The sequence below is a fragment of the Dromaius novaehollandiae genome, chromosome Z, assembly GCF_036370855.1.
Source record: "Dromaius novaehollandiae isolate bDroNov1 chromosome Z, bDroNov1.hap1, whole genome shotgun sequence".
Lineage (NCBI taxonomy): Eukaryota > Metazoa > Chordata > Aves > Casuariiformes > Dromaiidae > Dromaius > Dromaius novaehollandiae.
The window spans coordinates 12,391,987-12,414,212 of record NC_088132.1 but is presented as its reverse complement, the minus strand read 5'-3'; the positions used below and the strand labels follow the sequence as shown (position 1 = coordinate 12,414,212).

General features: G+C 37.7%; 1 protein-coding gene across 1 annotated transcript in view; it reads right to left on the bottom strand.

The window, feature by feature from the left end:
- Nucleotides 1–590: 590 nt before the first annotated feature.
- Nucleotides 591–22,226, bottom strand: part of RAD23B (RAD23 homolog B, nucleotide excision repair protein) — a 35,435-nt gene continuing 13,799 nt past the window's right edge. The window contains exons 3-10 of the mRNA XM_064501968.1: nt 20,898–20,977; nt 18,392–18,654; nt 14,638–14,693; nt 10,835–10,962; nt 6,098–6,215; nt 4,657–4,784; nt 4,317–4,487; nt 591–2,463 (exon numbers count right to left, since the gene is read on the bottom strand). Of these exons, the coding sequence (XP_064358038.1) occupies nt 2,350–2,463; nt 4,317–4,487; nt 4,657–4,784; nt 6,098–6,215; nt 10,835–10,962; nt 14,638–14,693; nt 18,392–18,654; nt 20,898–20,977 (1,058 nt within the window). The 3' untranslated portion in view covers nt 591–2,349. The remainder of the gene's footprint in view (nt 2,464–4,316; nt 4,488–4,656; nt 4,785–6,097; nt 6,216–10,834; nt 10,963–14,637; nt 14,694–18,391; nt 18,655–20,897; nt 20,978–22,226) is intronic.

The window sequence follows — 22,226 nt, the reverse complement described above, 5'->3', positions numbered from 1 at the left end:
TAATTCAAATGCATTTATAATGAATAAATGCTTCAGGATGAAAACCGAAGGCAGCAGATTAGAAATACTCATAGCCATTCTTACTTTATTCCCCATCTTCCTGAGGAAGGAATAGTTATTTCTGATAGCAAACAATATGACTGGTACTAAAGACTCCCACAGTCCCAAAGCTTTTGTTTTAGTTTCATATTAACTATGCAGTAAAGTACATTTTGGAAGTCCTTGTATAAAATTAGCATTTTTCAAGTACCTGGCAGCTACTCCCTCTACAGATAATTATTAGTCCCTTTTTGTCTGCATAACTGTACATTATAAAACCAATCTCTTGCAGTACCATAAATATACTGATACTCCTGTTTAGCTGAAATGTACTGGCAGACTTAGATATTAATGTTAACTTCTGTAAAATGAAAGCATTATGAAAGAGTTATTTCGTATTTAGCAGTGTCACAGCTTGTACTGATAGACATTATGCACCTATGAAATGTTAAAAAATAAAAATATGAATAATTAAAATAGAAATGTTAAAGAATAGAAATATGAATGATCAAAATACACACCACCTGAAAAACATCATAGATTGTTAAGGCTACAGAGAAGCAGTGAAAGGCTTTATTATGTTCCATTATTTTATGCAAATAATTATTTAACAGACTAAGGCCAACCAATGAAGAAACAAAATATGAATACAAGTTTTCCACCTTTTTCTCCTTCTCTTTTCTCAGATACATGATTTGTACTTGGAGCATAAGCAGCAGTTAAATCCAATTCTACATATCCCAAGCAGAAGATCATTCTTTAGTTGCACCACTCATGTCATTAGTGTTATTAGCAGTACAACAGTTCAGCGTTGTACCACTAATGATGCCAATATTGTCTTAGTTACCGTAGAGAAAAACTTGTAATCAGCTAACTGGAACACAACAGTAAAAAACGCATGATATCCCCAAAGTATGTTCAGGAAATGCTGCACAAAATATCCTTAGGAGAAACTGGAATTTGTTTTTGTCACTAGCACTGCATTGACTAGCAAGGTTGTCTCTAAAAGTCAGTGAATATTAAGAATGTTGAATTTCCTGCTCACTAAACAAGACAATGACAAATAGGTATCAAGAAATAAGATTCAAAACTCTGTAATTAGACCTTATTTTTTAAAAATAAAAGTATGTGTGTGTAATCTTTTGGGCTACAATAACCTGTTTGCTTAATATCTCAATTTTTGAACTTCTCGTTCTCACAAAGTAAATAAATCCTAAAATGGCCTTACTGAACAGAAATGCCTTGATCATTACAACCTATTCAAGAGCAATAGAATGCCAAGAGCTTCAGAGTGGTCATCCATTCCCAAAGATAGGAATAAAAATAAAGTTAAAAGTATTACAAATATTGGACACTTGGTTCTAAGATGCTAACAGCTGCATTTGTTGGACCAGCCCTTACCAAAAAAGGTAGGAAAGCAAAATTTGAGTTGATCATAAATAAAGTATTAGTGGGATGGATAAAAACAAAGCTTACATTTTCTCCGCTGACAGAAGAAAAATACTCTGTTCACAAGAGCAAGTATAACAAGACCAAGCATGCAATCATTGCTTTTCAAACCTTTACTGCAACATAACATTGAAGTAAACAGTAATTAGATACCTATCATTTTTCCCAAAAATAAGAAATGTAAACAGGAGAAATAGTCTACCTGTACGTATACAGCTTCTCAGATCATTTTAGAAAGGGATGAGGGTTCTCAACTAATGATCAAGACACTTAACTAAAATGGGTTTCCAGTCAAAGGGATTCATTTTTTAATTGCTGAACAAAACAATGGCCTTGTACTAATTTAATACATCTGAAATAGCAAAATAACTACCCATATTTTGGCATTCATGTTTACATTTGCTCAGATATTTTAGATTTCTCAAAGCCACTATCCAGTGTTGCCATGAAATACAGATTGTAGATTCTAGGTAGCAAAGGCAATCTTCAATACCAATGTTAAGGAAAAAGGAACATGAAGCAGGGCATTACACTACATTTCTGGAACTAGTACGGTAAGAGTGAAAACCTAGGGAAAAAAAATAGCCTACAGTTTATAGAAGGAACTAAATACCTGCAGAAGCTGATTTTTGGTTGCATATTATTTTACACTGTGTGATTTGCTGCATCTGCCAATTTAAAGCAGATATACTTGTATTTTTCTTTGCTTTGTTTCCTATATTTTCATCTCTCTTCCCCCCACCCTCCCATATACCATACACCAAGCATTATGGATATGAGCCCAAATATCCCAGACAATCCAGTGAACAAAGTTAGTGTAATGCACTGGTGTGAGGTGTGAGATAAAAAAAGTCTCTCCGTTCAATCTTCATCAAAGTTCTGTTGTAGAAGAAAGTTGGCAGCCAAGTTTTCATTCTTCTCACAAGCAAAATATGCTTGTATCACAAGTCCTTCAGGAAATCCTAATGCCTTTAACTGAAGAAGAGAAACATATTTAGAAACCACAGTTTGTACAGTAAGCTTCTTTGTATGTTTAGTATCTTCAGATGCCACTTAGGCCATTTTTGATTTATTGAAATAAACATTGCTTCTTAGCTCCATATAGTCTTTAGCAAACAAAAAATACGCAGCCTGTTTCTTCAGCAGCAAAATTAAGTTCTCACTTGACAAAGTGACTTGAAGGAGTCTAATGATCCACTGAACATCACATCACTTTCCTTTCACTGCCACAGTAAGTTATTAAAACAGGCCTGGGTCACAGTAACATTAGGAAGTAACTACACACTGCACTGCGGCAGAAAAAAAATTATCTAAAACAAGGCACATTTTAATCTAGTAATTATACAAAGCACGGGACTTAACAAAAAATGCCTGGAGCAGAAGCTTGCAATCTGTGAGCTGCAGACCACTGGTAAGTAGTCCAACGTGCCACATTAAGCCGTACTTTCAATTGTCCCAGCAAGGCTTTGGTTTTAAAAAAATCTGATTAAAAATTGCAGCCATGAGAAATAAGTAGAGAGCCGTTTGGTTTTCAGAAAGTCTGGGGACTAACATCTTGGATGCAATAACACTGGGGAATGAGACTACTGGAGAAAGGCTTGTTACTGTGCCAAATGAAATGGGATTAGCCTGCATTTAGACATTGGCTAAAACAAAGATTTGTTTGTAGAAAGGCAAGTAAATAGAATCTTCTTTTGGAGATTTTTTCAAAATCCTCACAGCACTTGCAAGGCATTCTACATACAGGGCAGATCAAATCTCTGTGAGAAACTAGGATCTATTATATCTTATCATCCATTCTTAGATTTAGTATCATGCTTACAAACAGAATGAATGCGTCAGTTGTAGTACTAAGTTTTCAGGTGTGTCTTTCATGGAAATGGGAAGAAGCATGTATCTCTCTCTGTATGTATTGGAGCAGGCTTTAGTGATAATGCTGTACTGCATAAAAATGGTTTTAAAGGGAAATGCAGCAGACTTGAGAGAGGATAATCTGTAAAGAAGTACATGGGCAAAAAGACTAGTTCTACTAACTATCAATTTGCTTCAGATGTAGAAAACTAAAGGCTAGATTAAAGAGCTTTTTGGGTAATCCTTACGTTACCCTGTGCTTTGCCAGTTAAAAAAAAAAAAGTGTCTTTGATATACAAAAAAACATTACTATAGTATGGCATCATAAGTCTTTGTAATTGGATCTTAAATAAATAAAATCTCAGAGGTAGTGCCATCTATGTAAATCCAGACTTAGTGTTACAAACAAACAATATTCATGCATGCAGTATACCCCCAAAAGTTGATTTTTATACTGAAATTTTACCTGTATTTTTAGAAAGCTAAAGTTAACTAATTCTTACAGGTAGCCAAGCAACTGGGTTAAGTAGTGACTTCAACTAATCTACTTAACTATGAGAGCTCTTACCATCCAAGTACTTTGCAACAGTGTTCATGCACATGCCTTTGAACCTGGCAACCTATCACAGCTACCACTATCTTGAACACTACTATCTGAGGCTTTTGCAGGAAGAGTTACTCCCCAAAGGTCTGTTTCCTCAGTGAAACTCATTCAAATCCTCAATTATTACAAATGATCTCTGATCACTTAAAAGTCTCTGCATTTTCTAAATAAGACAGATTCAGGAGAGGTTAGACTCAATCACTATGCAGCAACAGATGTGATTCGAAACACAGAGTACAGCAGCTCTGAAATATCAAAAATGAGTCATAGACTACTAAATATGAAGTTCAAGTTAAGGCATATCTTAAGCATGCACCAAGCAGAGTCAACATCCTACAGCAACAGCCAAACTTATCAAAGCAGAAAGGCTCACCCTTTCTATAGCTTCTTTTTCCTGAGGTGTTACTTGAATGTAGTTCATGTGACCACTTCCAGCTTCTGCTACTCCTCCAGTGCTGCCATCACCACCACTTACACCTTGACTAGATTCTTGAACTGGCTCATTCAACATCTGAATAAAATGCTCTTGATGCTGGCTTATTTGCTGTGGTATATGGGAGAATAAAAGGAAGCAACATGCTGAAATAAAGCATGTTTAGTTCTGCCAACAGGCAGCTAACATGATTTTCAGTGAATTAAGCAGTCAAAAGAATGTGTAGAAAGCACTTAAAGAAAAACTTAGTAACATTATTTTGTACTCCTTTAAAATTCACCTGCAGTAGTTGAGGGTTTTCCCGTCCTATCTGTTGTAGCAACGCTGGCAACAGAGAAGGATTTTGTTGAATAATTTGTCTCATCTGCTGGAACTGAGGCTGATTTCGTAAAAATTCAAGAGGATGTCCTGAAAATCAAAGACAGAAATAGTTTTAAAAAGCAAGTTACCAAGACTTTTGTAAAATACAGTTCTACATCATAACTGTAAATAGAAACATGGCATTTCCAGGTTTAAGTTAGAATATAAAAAGGTATATAATCTAACCTGAATAAAACTTTACATTCCTACTTAACCTAAATTGGAAGATTCCTTTCAAAGCAAGTCAATTTTTCCAAATAGTTGGTATCTTAGCATCTTCCTCTCTGACTGACTGGGAAGGAGTAGATTTGACAGCTTAACTGGTCTCACATATGAAAGTGGACAATGCCTGCCACCTTGGAGGAGAACAGAACTTGTATTTTCACTCTGATTTATTCCATAGCTTTAACTTAGCATCTTTTCTAACAAAAGTTAAATAATGTACATTCTTCTCACCCCGCTTTCTCTGAAGATCCCACAGGCCTTTCTCCTACATCTCCTGTACTTTTCTCTTTATATCTCATCTTTGAGTAATCTCATCCAGACACACTTATCAGCTTCTGTTTCTGTGCCTAAAACAGAGGCATATCTTCTAATTAGGTCAATTCCATCTTTCTCAAGTGAGTCTTGGCCTCCCACTTTTCCTATGCTATTAGCTATTGCCTTCAACTTGGCACAGTCAAAAGTGCTCTGAAATAAACCATTCCCTCCATTCTCTACTTATGGATGATGCCACGACTGCCTGTCACTCCTGCCTGAACGTTTAACATTCTGGCTCCTAACAAGGCTTAAATCTTGGAAATTCTCTCTGCCACAAATTAAGTAAGACTTGATTACACTCCTTTCATGTATGTATTTTTTCTTAGACAGCATTCTCTTCAGCAGGCACTAACCACTCCCGTCATGTGGTACACTGATGAATGAGGGGTGCTAGCTGATGGATGGGTCTCAGAGGCACTATGCCTGATCGCCTATTGCACATTTCCCTCTCACCACTCCAACTTCCCCCAGAGGTAAACGCATTAGTATAGCCACAGTCAGCAGAGCACAGTCAGCCACAACAGTAGGAAGACAGATTTAAGTGACAGAAAACAACTCCATCCACATTTGTGGTTTTGCATTTAAAACCAAAACACTGAATCAAAGGAATGGCACGAGATCATAGCTGTATTAAAAATCTGATGCCTTATTACAGATATATCCACATACAAGTCATTTCTTCCAAGCGGGACCACACTTACAGAACTTCCATGTTAGGGCTCTTACCCAATTCACTTTTACCCGTTCACTTACACTCACTGCAACACAGAATGCTTGGGTGCATATGTCTATCAGATTCTCTCAAATGTAATCTTTCTTACCTCCTGAAGAACTAGTAGTTGTAGGTACAGTTGCTGCTGCTGCTGCTGAAGACTGAGAGGCACCCGTGCTTGCTACTTGAGGAGGTTCAGCCACAGCCTGATTATCTCCAGGTATACCCTAAAGCCATAGATCACATTATTACCTACAGAATGCTAAAAAGTATTTGTTTTATTGCACGTATTATTTAGTTCACAGAATGAAAAGAGAACATTAATGCTCTCACTGCAAACATAAAGTCAATGCAGTGCTAGTGACAGACAGGCATTTACCGCTGGAAAAGAATACTGAGGAGAGAGGGCTTTTTTTGACACAGAAAAATATATGGCTTGTACAGCCATGTAGTAAGGTAATAAACCTTGTCATGCATGTTTGTTCATATTAAAATGCATTTTACTTCATAAATAAAAACTTGCTTTGAATCCTGTACTAATATGTATGATGTTGTGAAAACATTTAACTATAAAATTATAACTTTATGTTATGCTATTATGCAAATAAAGTTACATTACAGCACAGAATCGCAGCATACAATGCTTACAGCAAGGTTATAGATGCCATACAGTTGATTAAAGAACACATAATTTAGCTGGCAGGAAATTAAGAGAGAGAAGAGGACAGTTGTTTGGATCTCCTTTCTCCAGCTAATAGTGGTATGATCATCATTTACTGTATTTTGAGGGTAAAAAGACCAGTATATAATCAAATAGAATTCTAACAATTAAAAAATAGTTAACTTGCATTTTGTTTCATTTTCTGTATGTGAACTTTAAAAAATAACTGTTCAGAGGGATGAACCTAAGAAAAATATATGTGTGTGTATGTGTGTGTGTATACATACATATATATGTATATTACGGTAAATTAGAATGTGATTTATACAGTCCAGACAGACCATAACATATTGCCTTCATCTTACACGGGAAACCCTTTGAACTTTCTACCCTAACCATACTTTCCCAGCTGTCACTGAACACTGTACTCCCTATGCCAAACTTGCCCATTCCACCATCCTCCCCAAAGCCTGGAAACCACCTCTGTGCACACTTTGAGAGCAATCTTTTTCAGCTTTGCATAGGAGGATCTCTCACAAAGACAGATTCCTAAGTGACCACATGCTGGTGGGACAGGAGAGGAGAGGAACTGCCAGAAAGGAACCCAAAATAGGCAGGCTCCACACACATAGGCAGGCTTCTGACACACACACACAGTAGTAACTGGAGGATGTTAAACAGCGTAAAACACAGCCCTGAAGCAGCAAGACCATACAAGATTCTCTACTCCCCAACATTTTGTTTCTAAGGTACACTGAAAATTCAGTTTTTCTGCACCTTCCAGAATATTCAGTCTAGATCAGTCTGGGAAGACAGCAGCACTGGTACAACAGAACACATTTCACCTGTCTCAAAGCAAAAAGACGCCCTACAGTTTGGTAATACTAAGCATAACAAACAGGTGGAATTAATCAGAGAATTTCAGTGTAACCAGACACGAAGGGGGTTGGTAAATCTAGCACAGAATATACTGGCAGGTAATGCAGATTAAAAGTTCTGCTACAACATGTTCTTCACATGATACATTCATCACTGTAGCTGCTGAGGACAACTGCAAAAAATGACAAAAACACAGTGAATATAAAGGCTATATCTAAAAAGGGAGAACTGCATAATGCTCCAGGCATGACTTGGTCTTATCTGAGTTCAGAAGCACACCAAGGTATAAAGCACCTACAACATCAAGTCCATATTTAAGCCACTCATGCAAATTTTCCCCATCTCTCCCTTTATTACCATTACCATCTGGCTTGACCAGCTTGCTATGCTTTCCTCCTTCCACAGAGGGGAAGGAAATTCCATTAATGATGTAACCTTGTGGTAACTCTCTTACTACTGCATTACAGAACACTGTTTAAACACATTTTTCCATCAAATCAGGTATTTGGTGGTATGTAAGTACAATGTATGAACTCTGGTTAATATTACAAAGTTACTGGTTGACTTTATCTATTCACAGGGGCACATGTTGTCCTCGCAATATATGTCCAGACCAGACAGCAAACGTTCGTTAAACATTAAGTTTCCTCTTGAATGGAAGCACTAGGGTAACTAATCTAACGAAACTGATTTAGGGATGATTTGTCAAATTAATTCTTAAAGCTAAGCTTGGAGTATCACTCTCCAAGTAACCAAGGCTATGTATTATGGTAATCAGATGAGACTAATGATCTCTGCACACTTAGTTCATACAGGTACACAACTGAATGAAGTACAACATCAATAAAATGTTTATTTGGGTGTAAACATTGCCTGCACAGTGGGAAGGGCATTTCTGTCTTGCAGTGAGTTAAACAATCTGTTTACAGCTTAACTAAGCACTGGAGCAGATTTTAGGTGACACTGTTCACTGTGGGGGCAGGCAACAATCACACCAGGCTCTACACACAGAAGGTACAGGTTTCCAAACTAAGAGGCTGCAACCAAAGGTTTAGTGGTTGGGGGAAAGCCAAAGCTTCTTCCTAATTAAGGATTAGGAAATCCCTGGGTCAAACACAGATTTGAAGCTAAAGGCCTCCCAAATGTGAGTCTACAGCACAGAAAGAAACAGCATCTTTTGAAATCCAGATCTTCCACGAACACAGCTCAAGTGTATAGGATTATAAAATTTCTAGATCCTCAGCCAAGGAGCTGAGAAAAATCAAAGAGCTTGCCATCTGAACCCTGGGTAACAAGTGGTTGTCCAGAGCTAATCTAAAGAACTACTATGATTTACGCAGATATTTTCTCTTTTCCATGCCTGTGCAGCAGTTTACAGACACTTTTTGAGTAGTGATTCTTAAAACCAGGAGACTGGTATACACTTACAGTGCTCAACATGCTAATACTACTCTGTAGATTATCTAAAAAGATAATACTTCGGTGCACTCAGGTGATTTTGGTGGTTGATAAAGCAAGAGGCCAAAGAATTGTGTCATCAATTGGTCAGTATTAACTACTAAAGGCTTTTTTGATGCAGCAGGATGCTAAAGAGTATGCTTAGATTCCAGAAGATCAAGAAAAGTTAATAGATCACTTGCAGCAACAGAATTTTCCTAGATGGAAAATAAAAGTCTGTGTTGGCTAATAGGGTCTCAAAGAGACCTTCCCACCACCTTTTTTTCCAACAGGAGGAGATAAAAAGAAGAAAACTCACTCAATAACAGATGATACGAAACAGAGAAAGGAACAAGCTTATGTAACAGAAGGATCTACTGAAGAAGAAAAAAGGGTTTGCACAGAATAGCTAGACTTAACGGTTTGGCAGACACACCATGTGTTGAACTCCATTGTACGGCTGCTCTATTTCTATTTGGGACTTCCTATAAAAAAAAATAACTGAGGGCAGGGAAATACCAAACTGCCTGTACAAGCACTGTACAAAAGACTGACATACACATAACCAACCCAGCACTTCCAGGAGGTACCAGATTTATGACACATGCAGTAAGCGCACAGTAAATCCAACATTTTTAAGGCATGAAACACATATAAATGTTTGAGATTTCCAGACCAATGGCAGCCAGATTGTAGCTACTGCTTTCTTTTGGGCAATAAATATTTATCACCTTTGGGTGGCTTAATAGAAGATGAGAATTGAATTTTTTACATCCCACTTACTGGCATTTGTTATCTGTTCAAAAAATGCAAGTTAGAAAGTCTTAGGACCATCAATGTACGCAACAAACACAAAAGTAACTTTCAGTTATAACTACTGAAGAGAGCCTTCATTAGCAAAAAGGAAGTTTTATAACTGGAGACCAAGGTCACAGTCTCCCAATCTATCAGAAATTCAGTCTGCATATATTCTGCAAGGACTCGATCAAGGTAACTGGCCTCAAGATTTTATTCAAGTGCAGATTTGCAAAAAAAAGGTCAGGGAAAAAAATGGTATGCTACAGTGAACTTGAGTGTAGCCAAAACTAAACACACTGGAAATAATGATTAAACAACAAATTCTATACATCTGAGCTCCCAGATCCATTCTCCTATGGTTACAATTTACTTAGCAGACTATGGTATGCAATGAGATATAATTCAACAACAAAATCAATAAACCCCAAAACAACTCACAAGATTCCCACCAGGCTGAAACTATTCTTCATTTCCTTTCAAGCCAATGAAACTTATTTCAGCTTTAAAACTACAATTACCTAATGAGAACTTGTTTCTTGTCCAGAAGATTATTAAAATACTAGTTAAATTAAGCATACCATAAAAAAACCTCAAATCTTTCTGTTTGGAAAATGTATTAGTAAGAACACAGTGTATGATTAGTAAGAACAAAGAACAAGAACTCTAAAAATTCCCTTGTGAAGTTAGATACTGATAAAAAAATGCAACTACTGTTGTCACTAAGACATCACCACAAACAGAATCATTCCTTGAGCTACACATCGGCAGTTACAGTTTATCACTGAAACAGGGCATTCTTTACACATATAATCACATAAATCAACATAAAGTAAAAGCGAAGAAGCAACAGATATAGCTAAAGATGACTTCAGTATTTCCTGTAAGACATGATCCTCAAAATTCTGTATCTCAGCCTTCCAGATGCTCTGCTTAGAGCTGCTATTCCCTTGTGAACGTTACTCTTGCTGATCGGATAATAATCAAAACAAGCAAATCAAAGTCAGAATTTCTCTTTAACACGAGCAAAAAAAGAAATGAAAGGGGACAGTGTAAATGAAATAAGCTGCTCACCATTAAAAGGTATTCCACTGCTCTGTCAGGATTGTTGAAGCTGGCTCTCAGCGCTGCAATTACTTGCTCTCGTTCATATCCCATTGACATGATCTCAGTAACCATATTCTCATAAGACTGACCTGTGACTAGAAGGAACACGACCACCATTTTAAGGGAGCAAAACAAAAAAGAGCACAAAAAGGTTTCAATGAAAAAATATAATTTCTACCCTAAATTTGAATCATTCATTGGAGAGTAAAGAAGAAGAGCTCATATTAAACTTGCAGTGGTTCCATTTCATTAACTTAAAACATATTCAGGAGGTTTCATTACGCATTTAATTGGAATGGTAAGGTCCAGGGGACAGAATACAATGCAGCCTTCTACTGAAAAAAACAGTATTCGTGACACCTCTGTATTCATAATTGAAGTAATTCTTCCTCCCTATGCTTTCCTCTAAGGTCAAAGGCATCCTCAAAGCTAATATTCAATTCCTTACTTAATTAAAAAAGTCTCCTGCCGTATAAGGTTGTAAGGCTCTCTAGGGCAGAAATCTACCTGTCAAACTGCTGTTAACAATTATGGTTTATGAAGTAAAATCTTAACACTACCCTATGGTTAGAAAGACGACAAATAGTGAAGGCCAAGTTACAATCGTGTATTGCTATATGCTGGTGACAAGAATCAAAGTCATTTAATCGACTTCCTATGGATCAATTCAAGTCAGGGAGAAGACTTGAAATTATATCTAGAAAGTCACTTTAGATCTCAGCGAGGATCAGAGAGAACAGACTATCTCAATCTATGTATTTTGACTAGATAACCTTCATATTGAGTTCCCCATCCCCTTACGGCACAAATGGGCTAAAACTGGCCCATACTTGCATATGTCCCATCTCAGGGGGAACGTATTGTTGACATCTTAACACTAGCAAGTGATCAGCAGGCAAGTTAAATAATTTAGAGTTATCATTAAAAATAACAGATTACAGAAAAAGAGAGGAAACGAATACTAATAGATCTACTCTTTTAAGACAAATATGTCACAATTAAAAGAACCAAAGAATATCTGTGTTCATCTTTAATATTAAAAATGTTTTATGCACTTAGGGGGAAGGAATTTAACTCAAATGAATATTAATACAGTCACACTGCTTGAAGTTAATTTCTTGTTTTTTTAAGACTGCTTCCAATTAATCAGCGGCTGTATAACTGATGGCAATATACTCAAACACAGCAAAATAGCCCTAACCCAAAGATATTTGTGCATTTTCCATAAATGAGAAATGAACTGACACCACTTATCAGAGTATTTATTATTTACACTACAAAATAATAGCTCTGACCTGAGTTTAAGGAATGATACGTACAAGTCTGTATACACACAACTGGAAGGTTAATCACATCAACCTTCACTCTTCCAAAGAAATAAAAAAAAATCCCACAAACTTGTGCTTTAACGATACATATGCCTGGATACCTTTTTGAAGGAGCAAAACAGCCAAAACACTATTGTCCCAATAGAGTGATTTTGATAAACTTATTGCTTATGGTCTTTCTCACCCATCACTAGTTAATCCTTGCTATTGCTAACAACTAATTGAGCTAAACAGCAAAAGGAATGCCTTTTGATTTGACTAGCTATTTGTTAACAATTCTGTAGTGGTCTACCAACATGGTCTATGCAGAGACCAGAACACTATGAAGTAAGTTACAGAAAAAGAAAATTTGAAAGCAAGGAAGGTCAACCTACACCTTACTCTACATTAAGCACAAGTAAAAGCCAAAGAAGGAAACACAGGTACTGTAAACGTAGGCACATGTAGTCCATACACAATCTACTTACACAAATAGTGCTAAAGCAAGCTCAAGAATAAACAATTCAGAAATTATACACCAGTTATGATGTGACACACTCAGGCCCATCTCTGTGTACTGCTACTAAGTAAGTTTGTGAGGTCACTACTGACCTGATCCTGCTTTTTCTTTCAAAAAATATTTTAAAGCTTGACTAATTTTCAAATCCAGTTCCTCACATTCCCCACAGTAATTCCTGCCCCAAGCCCTAAAAAAAACATAGGCTCTTCCAGGGAAAGAGATGGCTACATAGAAACTTCAAAACATGAGTATCTTTATGTAACATATACTAAGACTGATCTTCAGCCAGCTTAATTGAATGAAAATAAGAGCAATTAATTAGAAACCAATTGATGTTTTTAAAGTGAAGTCAAGTCTCTTCAGACAATATAACTCAGAGACCAGACCAAGAACATGAAGAACATGCCTGGAATCCTACTTAGAGGGCAAAAAACAAGCTACATGAATTTGTGTGAGTAAACTCCTTCCCCCTAAAGGAGGACCAAAGAGCTCATGCCTACTGCCTTTAAAAAAATCTTTGGCTTATAACCCCTGCAGGGCATTTATCCAGAAAATTACACTCATAACCCCTGCAGGACGTTTATCCAGAAAATTACACTCAACACCTGAAATTTCTCAACTGTTAAGAAACATTTGGGCTTACTACAACAGAAGTCAATCAAAGAACCTTCACATCAAATGGATAAATAAGCTGATTCTCTTCTACTACGTTAAAAAAAATTCAATTCTGAAGGTAAATATTAAGCCAAGACCACCAGCGCATTTAAACTGGTTGGTCATTATTGTTAAAGTGAGTATTTGTGATGAGCACATCTCAGGCACTAAGGTATAATGAGTCATTAATGAAGCCTGTAGCACCTTTGGCACCAGCAATCACTTAGGAAATGTAACACAATACTTGAATGGTTGTCTCCTACGCTACTTATCAGCTACCTTAGCTCAAGCACTTCTTCAACCTTTAACAGCATGTCATAACATATATCCTTAAACTGCAATTAGATGAACTAAACCTGGTCGCTACTGCCAATACAAGGCAAGCAGTACTTCTCCCAAGTGACTTTGAGCTGCTTAGTCACAACACCTGCCTCCAATGCGTGCACACACACTATACAAAAATGTAAGAAGTAATTCTTTATCTGGTTTAATTATTTAAACTAAGATGAAGCTTAATGTTTACAGAGATGGGAAAGGTAAAATAAAAAAAAAAAACTCCCTCCTAATTTCGGTGCCTCTATTTGCTACACTCTGAAAAATCCCCTCCGAAAAGCTTTAAGTAGTTAATTCTAGTGACAGGAGTTTGTGAGTTTGTCAAGTAATTCTGTAAGTACCTGTATCAGTGTAACTGAGGGGTAGAAACTCCTATTGTTTTTACCCCATTTGTTCCACTGAGAAGCAAAGACATTTAAACTGTCAGAACAAAAGTGAATTGACTGTAAGTGTTTGGAGGCACTCACTCCTCAACCCAGATAGCTGCAGACATGGTGAGTTAATCTAAATCCAATCTAAAAGTATCCAGGATATACTTTGACAGTACTGTCAAAGCTCTAACAAGTGAGTAATAAAGCCAGTCATTTTATCAGACCTGCTCACTGGGAAGCAAAGGTAAAAGAAAAAAAACTTACACATATTTATGGCCAGTCTTCTATCCAAGCCACTTTAAGCTGAATAATTAGAAGAGATATCAAAGCAAACAGGAGAAAAAAAAAAACAGGAAGGATAAGAATTTTCTTTTTTTGGAATAAAAATATATGAAGTGAACTACTCTTCCATAAAGAAGCTCCTGATACTGATTCTATGATATTGAGTTCTGTTCTCAGAGAAGAGTACTTTGATTATAACTTTAAAAATGACAGACACAGAAGAGAACGTCAACATCTGCGAATCTCTCATTTGTTCCTGCTGCACCAAAATAATGTCTACATTAAAAAAAACACTCCACTTACCAAGTGCACTTATAGCATCCTCAAAAAGATTTGATCGAGATGTATCACCTGTTGTACTGTAAGATGAAGACAAGTGCAATGGTAATTACAAAACTTTGGAAAACTTCCTGTTTTTCAAAACAGAAGCAGCAGCTGTAACTCTGTAAGTGGCACCTTTTGTTTTTGAAGAATCAGCACCCTTTCTAAACAGCTGTCTCTCTTGGACTTATAACAAGACCAAATTTTACAAACTTACAACACTATCATTTTTAGTGCTTAAAGGCCAACATCCCCACCCCAGATTTTGGCCACTGCCCATCTGTTCAGGGACTGCCATCTGCTTGCTGGAACGCTTTAAAGGGTGGGAGAACAAGGTAGATTTTGAAAAGCACACAGCACTGCTTCACCAAAATCAATGGTGCAACTCAGGCTAATCTCAGTGAGGACCTAAGGAGGTCATGGCCAAGCACTTTTTAAAATCTCAGCATTGTACTTTCCCAGTAAGGTAAACTACTAAAGTATGCCTTTCAAATTATCCCTTTCAAATTATCATAGCCATAAGGTTAAGGGAATAAAGGCTCATATCCATAAACACAAAGGAGCACAGAGGCACAACAGCAGGCAGAGGAACCCCAATAACCTAATCAGAGCCAGCAGAGCCCCTGCCCCAGCTTCTCCCAGGCCTGTCACAGGATGCGGATCAGCCCCATGGGTCAGGGGTGACACCTCCCTCCCCATCCTGACAGGTCAATGGCAGAGGCTCCCTAGTTGCCCTACAGACTGGGGAGTTACCGCCTTCAGGGCTATGGGACTCATCACTAGATGCCAGGAAAAGCCTTTGGGGACTGTGAGACATTTATTATGGGATGTCTAGGGGAACAACCAAAGGCAGGCAAAGAAGGGGATCAATATGGACTAGGGATGAAAAGCATGGAAAATGGAGGTGAAAACAGGATAGAAGGGACCGGCCATGTGTAAATTGGTGGCCAGTCAGTATGTTTGTCTGGGCATGCCCTGGGCCTCATCATCACAGTCAGTCCTGCCTTATTAAAAATTCATTTCTAAATATATTCCTGGGTGACAGGGCTCTCTCATCTGTGTGTATTCAGGTCTAAGTGCCAGCAACTACAGAGGGGATCATGAGTCATAGGAGCTGGGCGTCTGCGGAGTCAGCAACTACAGAAATTGGATTGTGTGGAGGTCTGAGTGCCAACAACTGGAGAAGGGGCCCTGAGTTACAGGGCCCATGTACCCAGTATGCCAGCTACTGAAGAGACCAGAGGGCATATAATAAATGCGGATGTGCATGTTGGTGTTTGCATAATCACTAACAAACATCAAGCTAACCGAGCTGTTGAGGGGTCTAACACACTTGTATCGGACTGGCTTTAAGTCAGGGCCAACTACTTGAGAGACCAGGGGCTCCAAGAGTTGACCAGCAGAGAGACCAGGAGATCCAAGTCAGCTGCTGGAGAGACTGTAAGGTTGGGTAGTTGGCTGCTAGCAAGGCAACAGGTCAAGACCAGTGTGTGTGCGTGTCCCTCTCCCTGCAAGATATAACCAGGAGACCAGGGGATCCAGGGGCCAGCTACATGGTAGACAGAGTCTCAGGCCAGTTCCTGGACAGATCCACAGCATGTGTTTGTGACTGTGTGCAAGGGGTGGCTGAGTATCAGCAACCAGAGCAAGGCTACAGGCCTTGTTTGTTTCCTTGCCCAGGTGCCGTCAACTGGGGACACCAGAAGATACAGAGGGCAGCTACCGGAATAGACTGCCTAAGGTTGAATACTAGTGAGACCCTTATTCTATATGTATACCAATTTTCCACTAGCGGGCTTATGCCCTCATCAGCCAAAGAGGGGAAGCAGATGAGATCGCTGGTGCCACTTGTATTTGCATGAGCGCTGAGGTTTCTCTCCATGTTGATCTGTGTGGCTAGCCATGTATACGTGCATGCACACAGTGTGCATGTGTGCACACATGCGCACCTATTGGGAACGCATGTTCAGCCTCAGTACTAAATGGACCTGGACTCATGGAGCTGCAGCAGCCTCACAATTATTGGGCTACCAGAGCTGCCAACTCTAACAACGGCAAATGAAAGATCACCAGATTAATCGGAATCAACTTGTTGAAGAGGCTATTGAAAAAAACATAATAATAATCCGACAAGATATTTGCAGAGAAGTATTTTTCCTGTGAGAAAAAAAATATCTGTTCCAGCAAGAATGCTTTGCTAGTATTTATCACTGCTAAGATTTACCACAGCTGAAAAAGAGCAAAGGTGAAATGGGACACCAGCTTGCCTGGTCAAGGCCAGACAAACCTTCATCTGCCCCTAAAGGGGTAATTACTTAATTTCTCAAGCAAATCAAAAACAAGCAGTACTCACTAAAATCCAGGCAGGTGATAACTACAACATATTTGCCAGATTACTCCTTTGCTTTCTGTGAGAATTAAATATTCACATCGAGACTCCTTTTCCTGCACTGCAGTCTGTGCATAGAAAACCTGGAGAACACTGTTTCTGAATCAAAGATTTAATCTAGTCTTTGAACTTACTGGACAAACTGAACAGGAAAAAAAACACTCAGTAACAAAGAAAAGGAAGTTATTCCATTGCTACCTGAAGCTTCATTTGTATTCCCTGTTTTACTAGATTGAAAAAAAAGATGTCAATTTCACAGAATAGCGAAATTAAATCAATAATTAAGGTTATTTAGTGCAAGAAATCAGTGCTGACATTTTAAGGTAACTGCAAGCTTTGCAAGCAATTGCAACCTTTGTTTCCTCATCCCCATATCAAATCAACATTTCATGGTATTTACATACGACCACTTCAAAAATTAACGTCTTGTGCAACAGCATTCACATAAATAACACAAATAATTACAACCCGGTGTTTAAAACATGAAGATCTGATGCTATGCAGCACTTTGCAGGCCATTCCATTATAGCCAACAAAATTTTTTATCCCATGCAATATTTAAGCAACTTCAAGCAACAAAAGGCAAAGTACAACCAGGGATGCAACCTCAAACTTGCACTTGATTTTCTTGATTGAGAACCAAGGTTAAAAGCTATCCCAACTCTCACAGCTGTTTACAGATGGACCAGGGAATTGTTCATAATGAATAATCTTATAGCTTTAAGTTATTATATGATTAAGAGCAATATCATATCCTACATTTTGATAAAAAGCTGATTCTGTAAAAATTCATCAATAGGGTGCACACTATAGGTCTTTTCATTTTATGACAAAAAATTTTTTAATGAATTTCTTTCCAGAAACTAAGAGACTCTTACTGTAGCAAAGAACTTCTTAGCATAATTGATATCTAACCAGTGTAATTCAAAACACTATCAGAGATCTACAAAGGGGAGAGGACACACCTATTTAAAGCCTGGAAGAGCTTCACAAATATGAGTTCACCATACAGGTGAATATTCTCAGTTTAAAAGAAAATGTGGGTCACAATATCTGTGATGCCTGAATAGAATGTATCAAGTCTTGTATTACTTAACTCCCCACTCTATAGGTTTAGTCCCAAAACCACGCTTCCCACAGAAAACGGTGCAGGGTGAGAGGTGAGCGTATTACCCTCAGTAATGTTATACTTGAGCCAGAGACTGAAATTACAGTTAGGAGGGAAGAAAAGCTGTGTAGAACAGAAAAAATGATTGGACTAACACTATAGCAAAAAATTCAACTTAAAACCCAAACCAGAAGCAACAGAAATTGACAGAGAATCCATTCTGGGAAGCTCATGCATACCTGTCAGTTGATGATGGGCTAACAGCAGCTGGTGCTTCAGGTGTTTTTTCCACTGGCTTCTCTTCTTTAGGAGTACTTACAGGTGCAGAATCACAAGCAGCTGCAGCTGGTACTGGAGTGGTAGGGACAAGAGCTGGCACAGGGGCAGCAGCAGCTGTTGGTGCTGGGACTGGTGTGGGAGCTGCAGTTGTAGAGACAGCAGTGGTTGTAGTATTTGACTGTTGAGTTGCTGCTGGTGACTGTGTCGGTACAGCTGCTTTGGGCTAAAAGAGGACAAGAGAATTCAGACAACACACAAAGCTTCTATACTGATACTTTCTATAGTCAATACATTGATTATGTTCTGTTAAGAACATTTATGTTTGACTCTGTGGCCTCAACATCAAGCATAACAAAAATATTCAAAAGACAATCTAAATCTATAATGCCTTTTATTATGTTTAAAGTTTCAAGTATTTATTTAGACACCTAAACATTCACACTATCTGAATATGAAGTGAAATCTAGAAAGAAAATCTAAACCTTTATAGAATGAAACACTAGATTTCGAAAATAATCTTGTGTTTTATAAAAGTGCCTTTTTTCAGACAAAACTAAAACAGTTGTCAAAAGACATCTGACAAGTGTAACAAGCATAACGTTTTCTCACCATTCAGATTCAGAAAAAACTGATAAAGACAGACGTCACATTTTGTTACAAATGTGATTTTCTGCAAACTGACATACTAAAAATTAAGGCTAAAAATCTGAAACATAACCTTCAACTAATTTGACCTATGCACTCTTTGCATATAAAGCACTACAAAACTACACATTAAGTTACACGTACTTAAGCTTTGTATAGAGCCCCAAAATTCCAGGAGACTCAAGGACTATCAAATCAACAGCAATAAATTTAGATTTGCTAATACAAGCATATAATTTTGATTTCATCTTCACCATTAGAAACATGAATTCTGCCTGGATATAGTATTAAAGCCATTACACAGAAATTATACTTTTCAAAGTGTACATAACAACTTCTGGTTAAGGTATGTAATTAAGTATTTGAAAGCTGCATCAGTGTAGTCCCCTGTCTACACATATTCTTACAGCTGAGTCACTTCTCTGCCTAAGCAACAAAAATAGCTACTTCAGCAAAATGCAACTAGTTACTCAAGGTGAATCACTTTCAGACAATATGTTTGCTCAGACTAGGAAAAAGGTATTTCCTCCTTTTGTCTGAAAGGAAAGCAAAGAGGTTGAGAGTAAGCAGTTTCCAGCATGACAGTCAAAACAGAGAAGATTAAGAAGCATTTATAGGAAAGACTCCAACGTATATAGTTTCGAACATCAGAAAACGTTAGTGGGCTTGCTATATGTATATAGTTATCAACATCAGAAAATGTTAGGGGGTTTGCTTCTTTGATGGAGGCCTGTCTTATCCAGAAAACAGAGTCAAGAAAAGGAAAACTAGGGTTAAAGACTTAGTGTGCACAGCAATACATACACTGGAGAAGGCTGACTTAAACTGAAGGAAGGCCTCAGTTTCTTTATTTCATACACAGGTCCATAACACTAAAGAATTATCTAACTCCTACACAAAGGCCAGGTATTGCATTTAGCAAATTTTCAAGTGATCTGTATCTTCTCATGCAAAAAGTAAAATCAAAGCCATACTCTGAAATTTCATCTGTATCTGTTTGCTTCTACTGATAAACACCTCTCTTCCTGAGTACTAGTTTCTGGTTTGCCTGGAGGAGTTTGTTAACAGTTGTGTTCAAATAGAGAATTTAATGAGCCAATACCAGACAAAAGCAAAGGGCAACTGAACTACAGGCTCCCTTTGTCAGTAAGGGGACCTGTAATCCCAGAGTTAACCTCGTGTCCCAAGACAGAGACAAAGCCAGACTTCTACTCAGATCTGAAGGACCTGGGATGCCTACAAGACAAACGGCTTGAGTCCCTGGAAGCAATCTGGTAACAGGACAAGAGGAGAGGCATTTCAAACAAGTGTCACAGTCATCCTCTTTAATAAGCCATAGCTGTCATTCAAAACTCACAGGTTTGCCAATTAGCACATTTTCCTCCTCTACTGGTTTAAGCTGTTGAACTTGACACAGGAAACTGGGGCATTAGTTTTGGAAAGCAACAGGGCAAGACTGGAGAAAGATCCATACAGAAGATTTAGTAACAAACTATCTAAGTTCCCTTGTTTCTTTCAAGAATATCACTGGAAGAATAGACCACAGAGGACACTAAGCCAAAAACAGAAGAAACAGTAAAAACAAAGTCAGCCACTGGCAATTATTTTCTCCAATATTAACATTCAGCACAGGAGAGAAAAAATGACCAACTTAGGGGAAACTGATATTTCAACTCTACTCCCACCAGCATCTTACTGCTGACCAAAACTTTCAGATATTTTTTTTCCCCCACTGGTTTTAAGGATATGCATATACCATCACTTATCACAATGAAAAAAAAGCAAAGGGCAATTTTCTTTTCAAATACAAGGATCACTCACTTTTGTCACCATAACCACCACAAAGTTCTTCTCATCTATTTTGTATTCTTTAAGAGCCGTATCATCATTAAGGATTTTACCTAGCAAATTAAACAGATACAAATTAATAAAAGGCCATTTAACAGATCATTAGACAATCCTGGGATTCATTCACACAAAGTTCCAAAATACATAAAAACAAGTTTTATGAAGACTTACAAATATTAATAATCTTAGAAAACGTATTTTAGCCATTAAGCTTTGGCAACAGAGTTCTAAGTGACTTTCTTCCTATGACATCCATCGTAGTAGTTGCTTGAAGGCAATATGTTATCTCCAGTAGAATACTTCATACATTGAAACATGATGTTTCAAATCATTTAAAACAGAAGTGTCAAATGCAGGGAAAAACTTACTGGACCTTTAAAACAGATTCAAGTAATGTGGATGAAAAGCTTCAGGATACAGTAGGCTAAACTAAAAAATTTATGCCTGCTTACATACTCTACGCATGATGAGAAAATTCCTGCCTGCTTCATACTCCTTTGTTCTCTTCTGTTAGCTCTTCAAATTTAGTAAATGATCTGGAGTTCCCTGCAACAGCATAAATTTACCTGCAGGAGATAAACTTCTGACTTTCCAGTTCTACTAATTTACACTTAACAGAAGGCTAACACATTAGGAAAAGTTAAAACTGTTTCACACAGCTATCTTGGCAGAAGGATCAAAGAGAATGATAAGATAAAAATCAGAAACCTTTGTTTGCTATGCTACCACCTGTAACACTTATTAAGCAGAGATGGTATTATAACAAAGTATATCTGCGTAATTTATACAAGAATTTAAAAATATATTAAACATAGGCTTTATACACACACACACACACACACACACACACACACACACAATGAGCTGGCTTAGAGGCATTGCCACAAATCAGAGAAGTCTGTTTTTCAGTTATTTTTACAGCACTTGCAGGTCAAGTACTCAAAAATACACTATGTGTACTGCAGTAGCAGTAATACCTGTAGTGTATGGTTTAACATCTGACTCAGCATCTATACAGACTTATGTACACTAATCTGGTTTATAAGCACTTTGGGGAAGAAGCTTGCACAATGCACATACACTGACATGTGTAAGTAGTATACACTTACAAGTGCAGTATGCACATACAAGTTTAAGGGACATAAAATTTGTTAGGAGCATAGAAGTTGTTAAGAAGCACAATTCTGAGGAGTTCTTACAAACAAGGAGAGATTTCTGACTTCCTCTGTCATGATAAGCATACTAGAAGTGGAAAAGCAATGTTTACAAGGCAGCATACTGAAAAAGTAAAAAGACCACAAC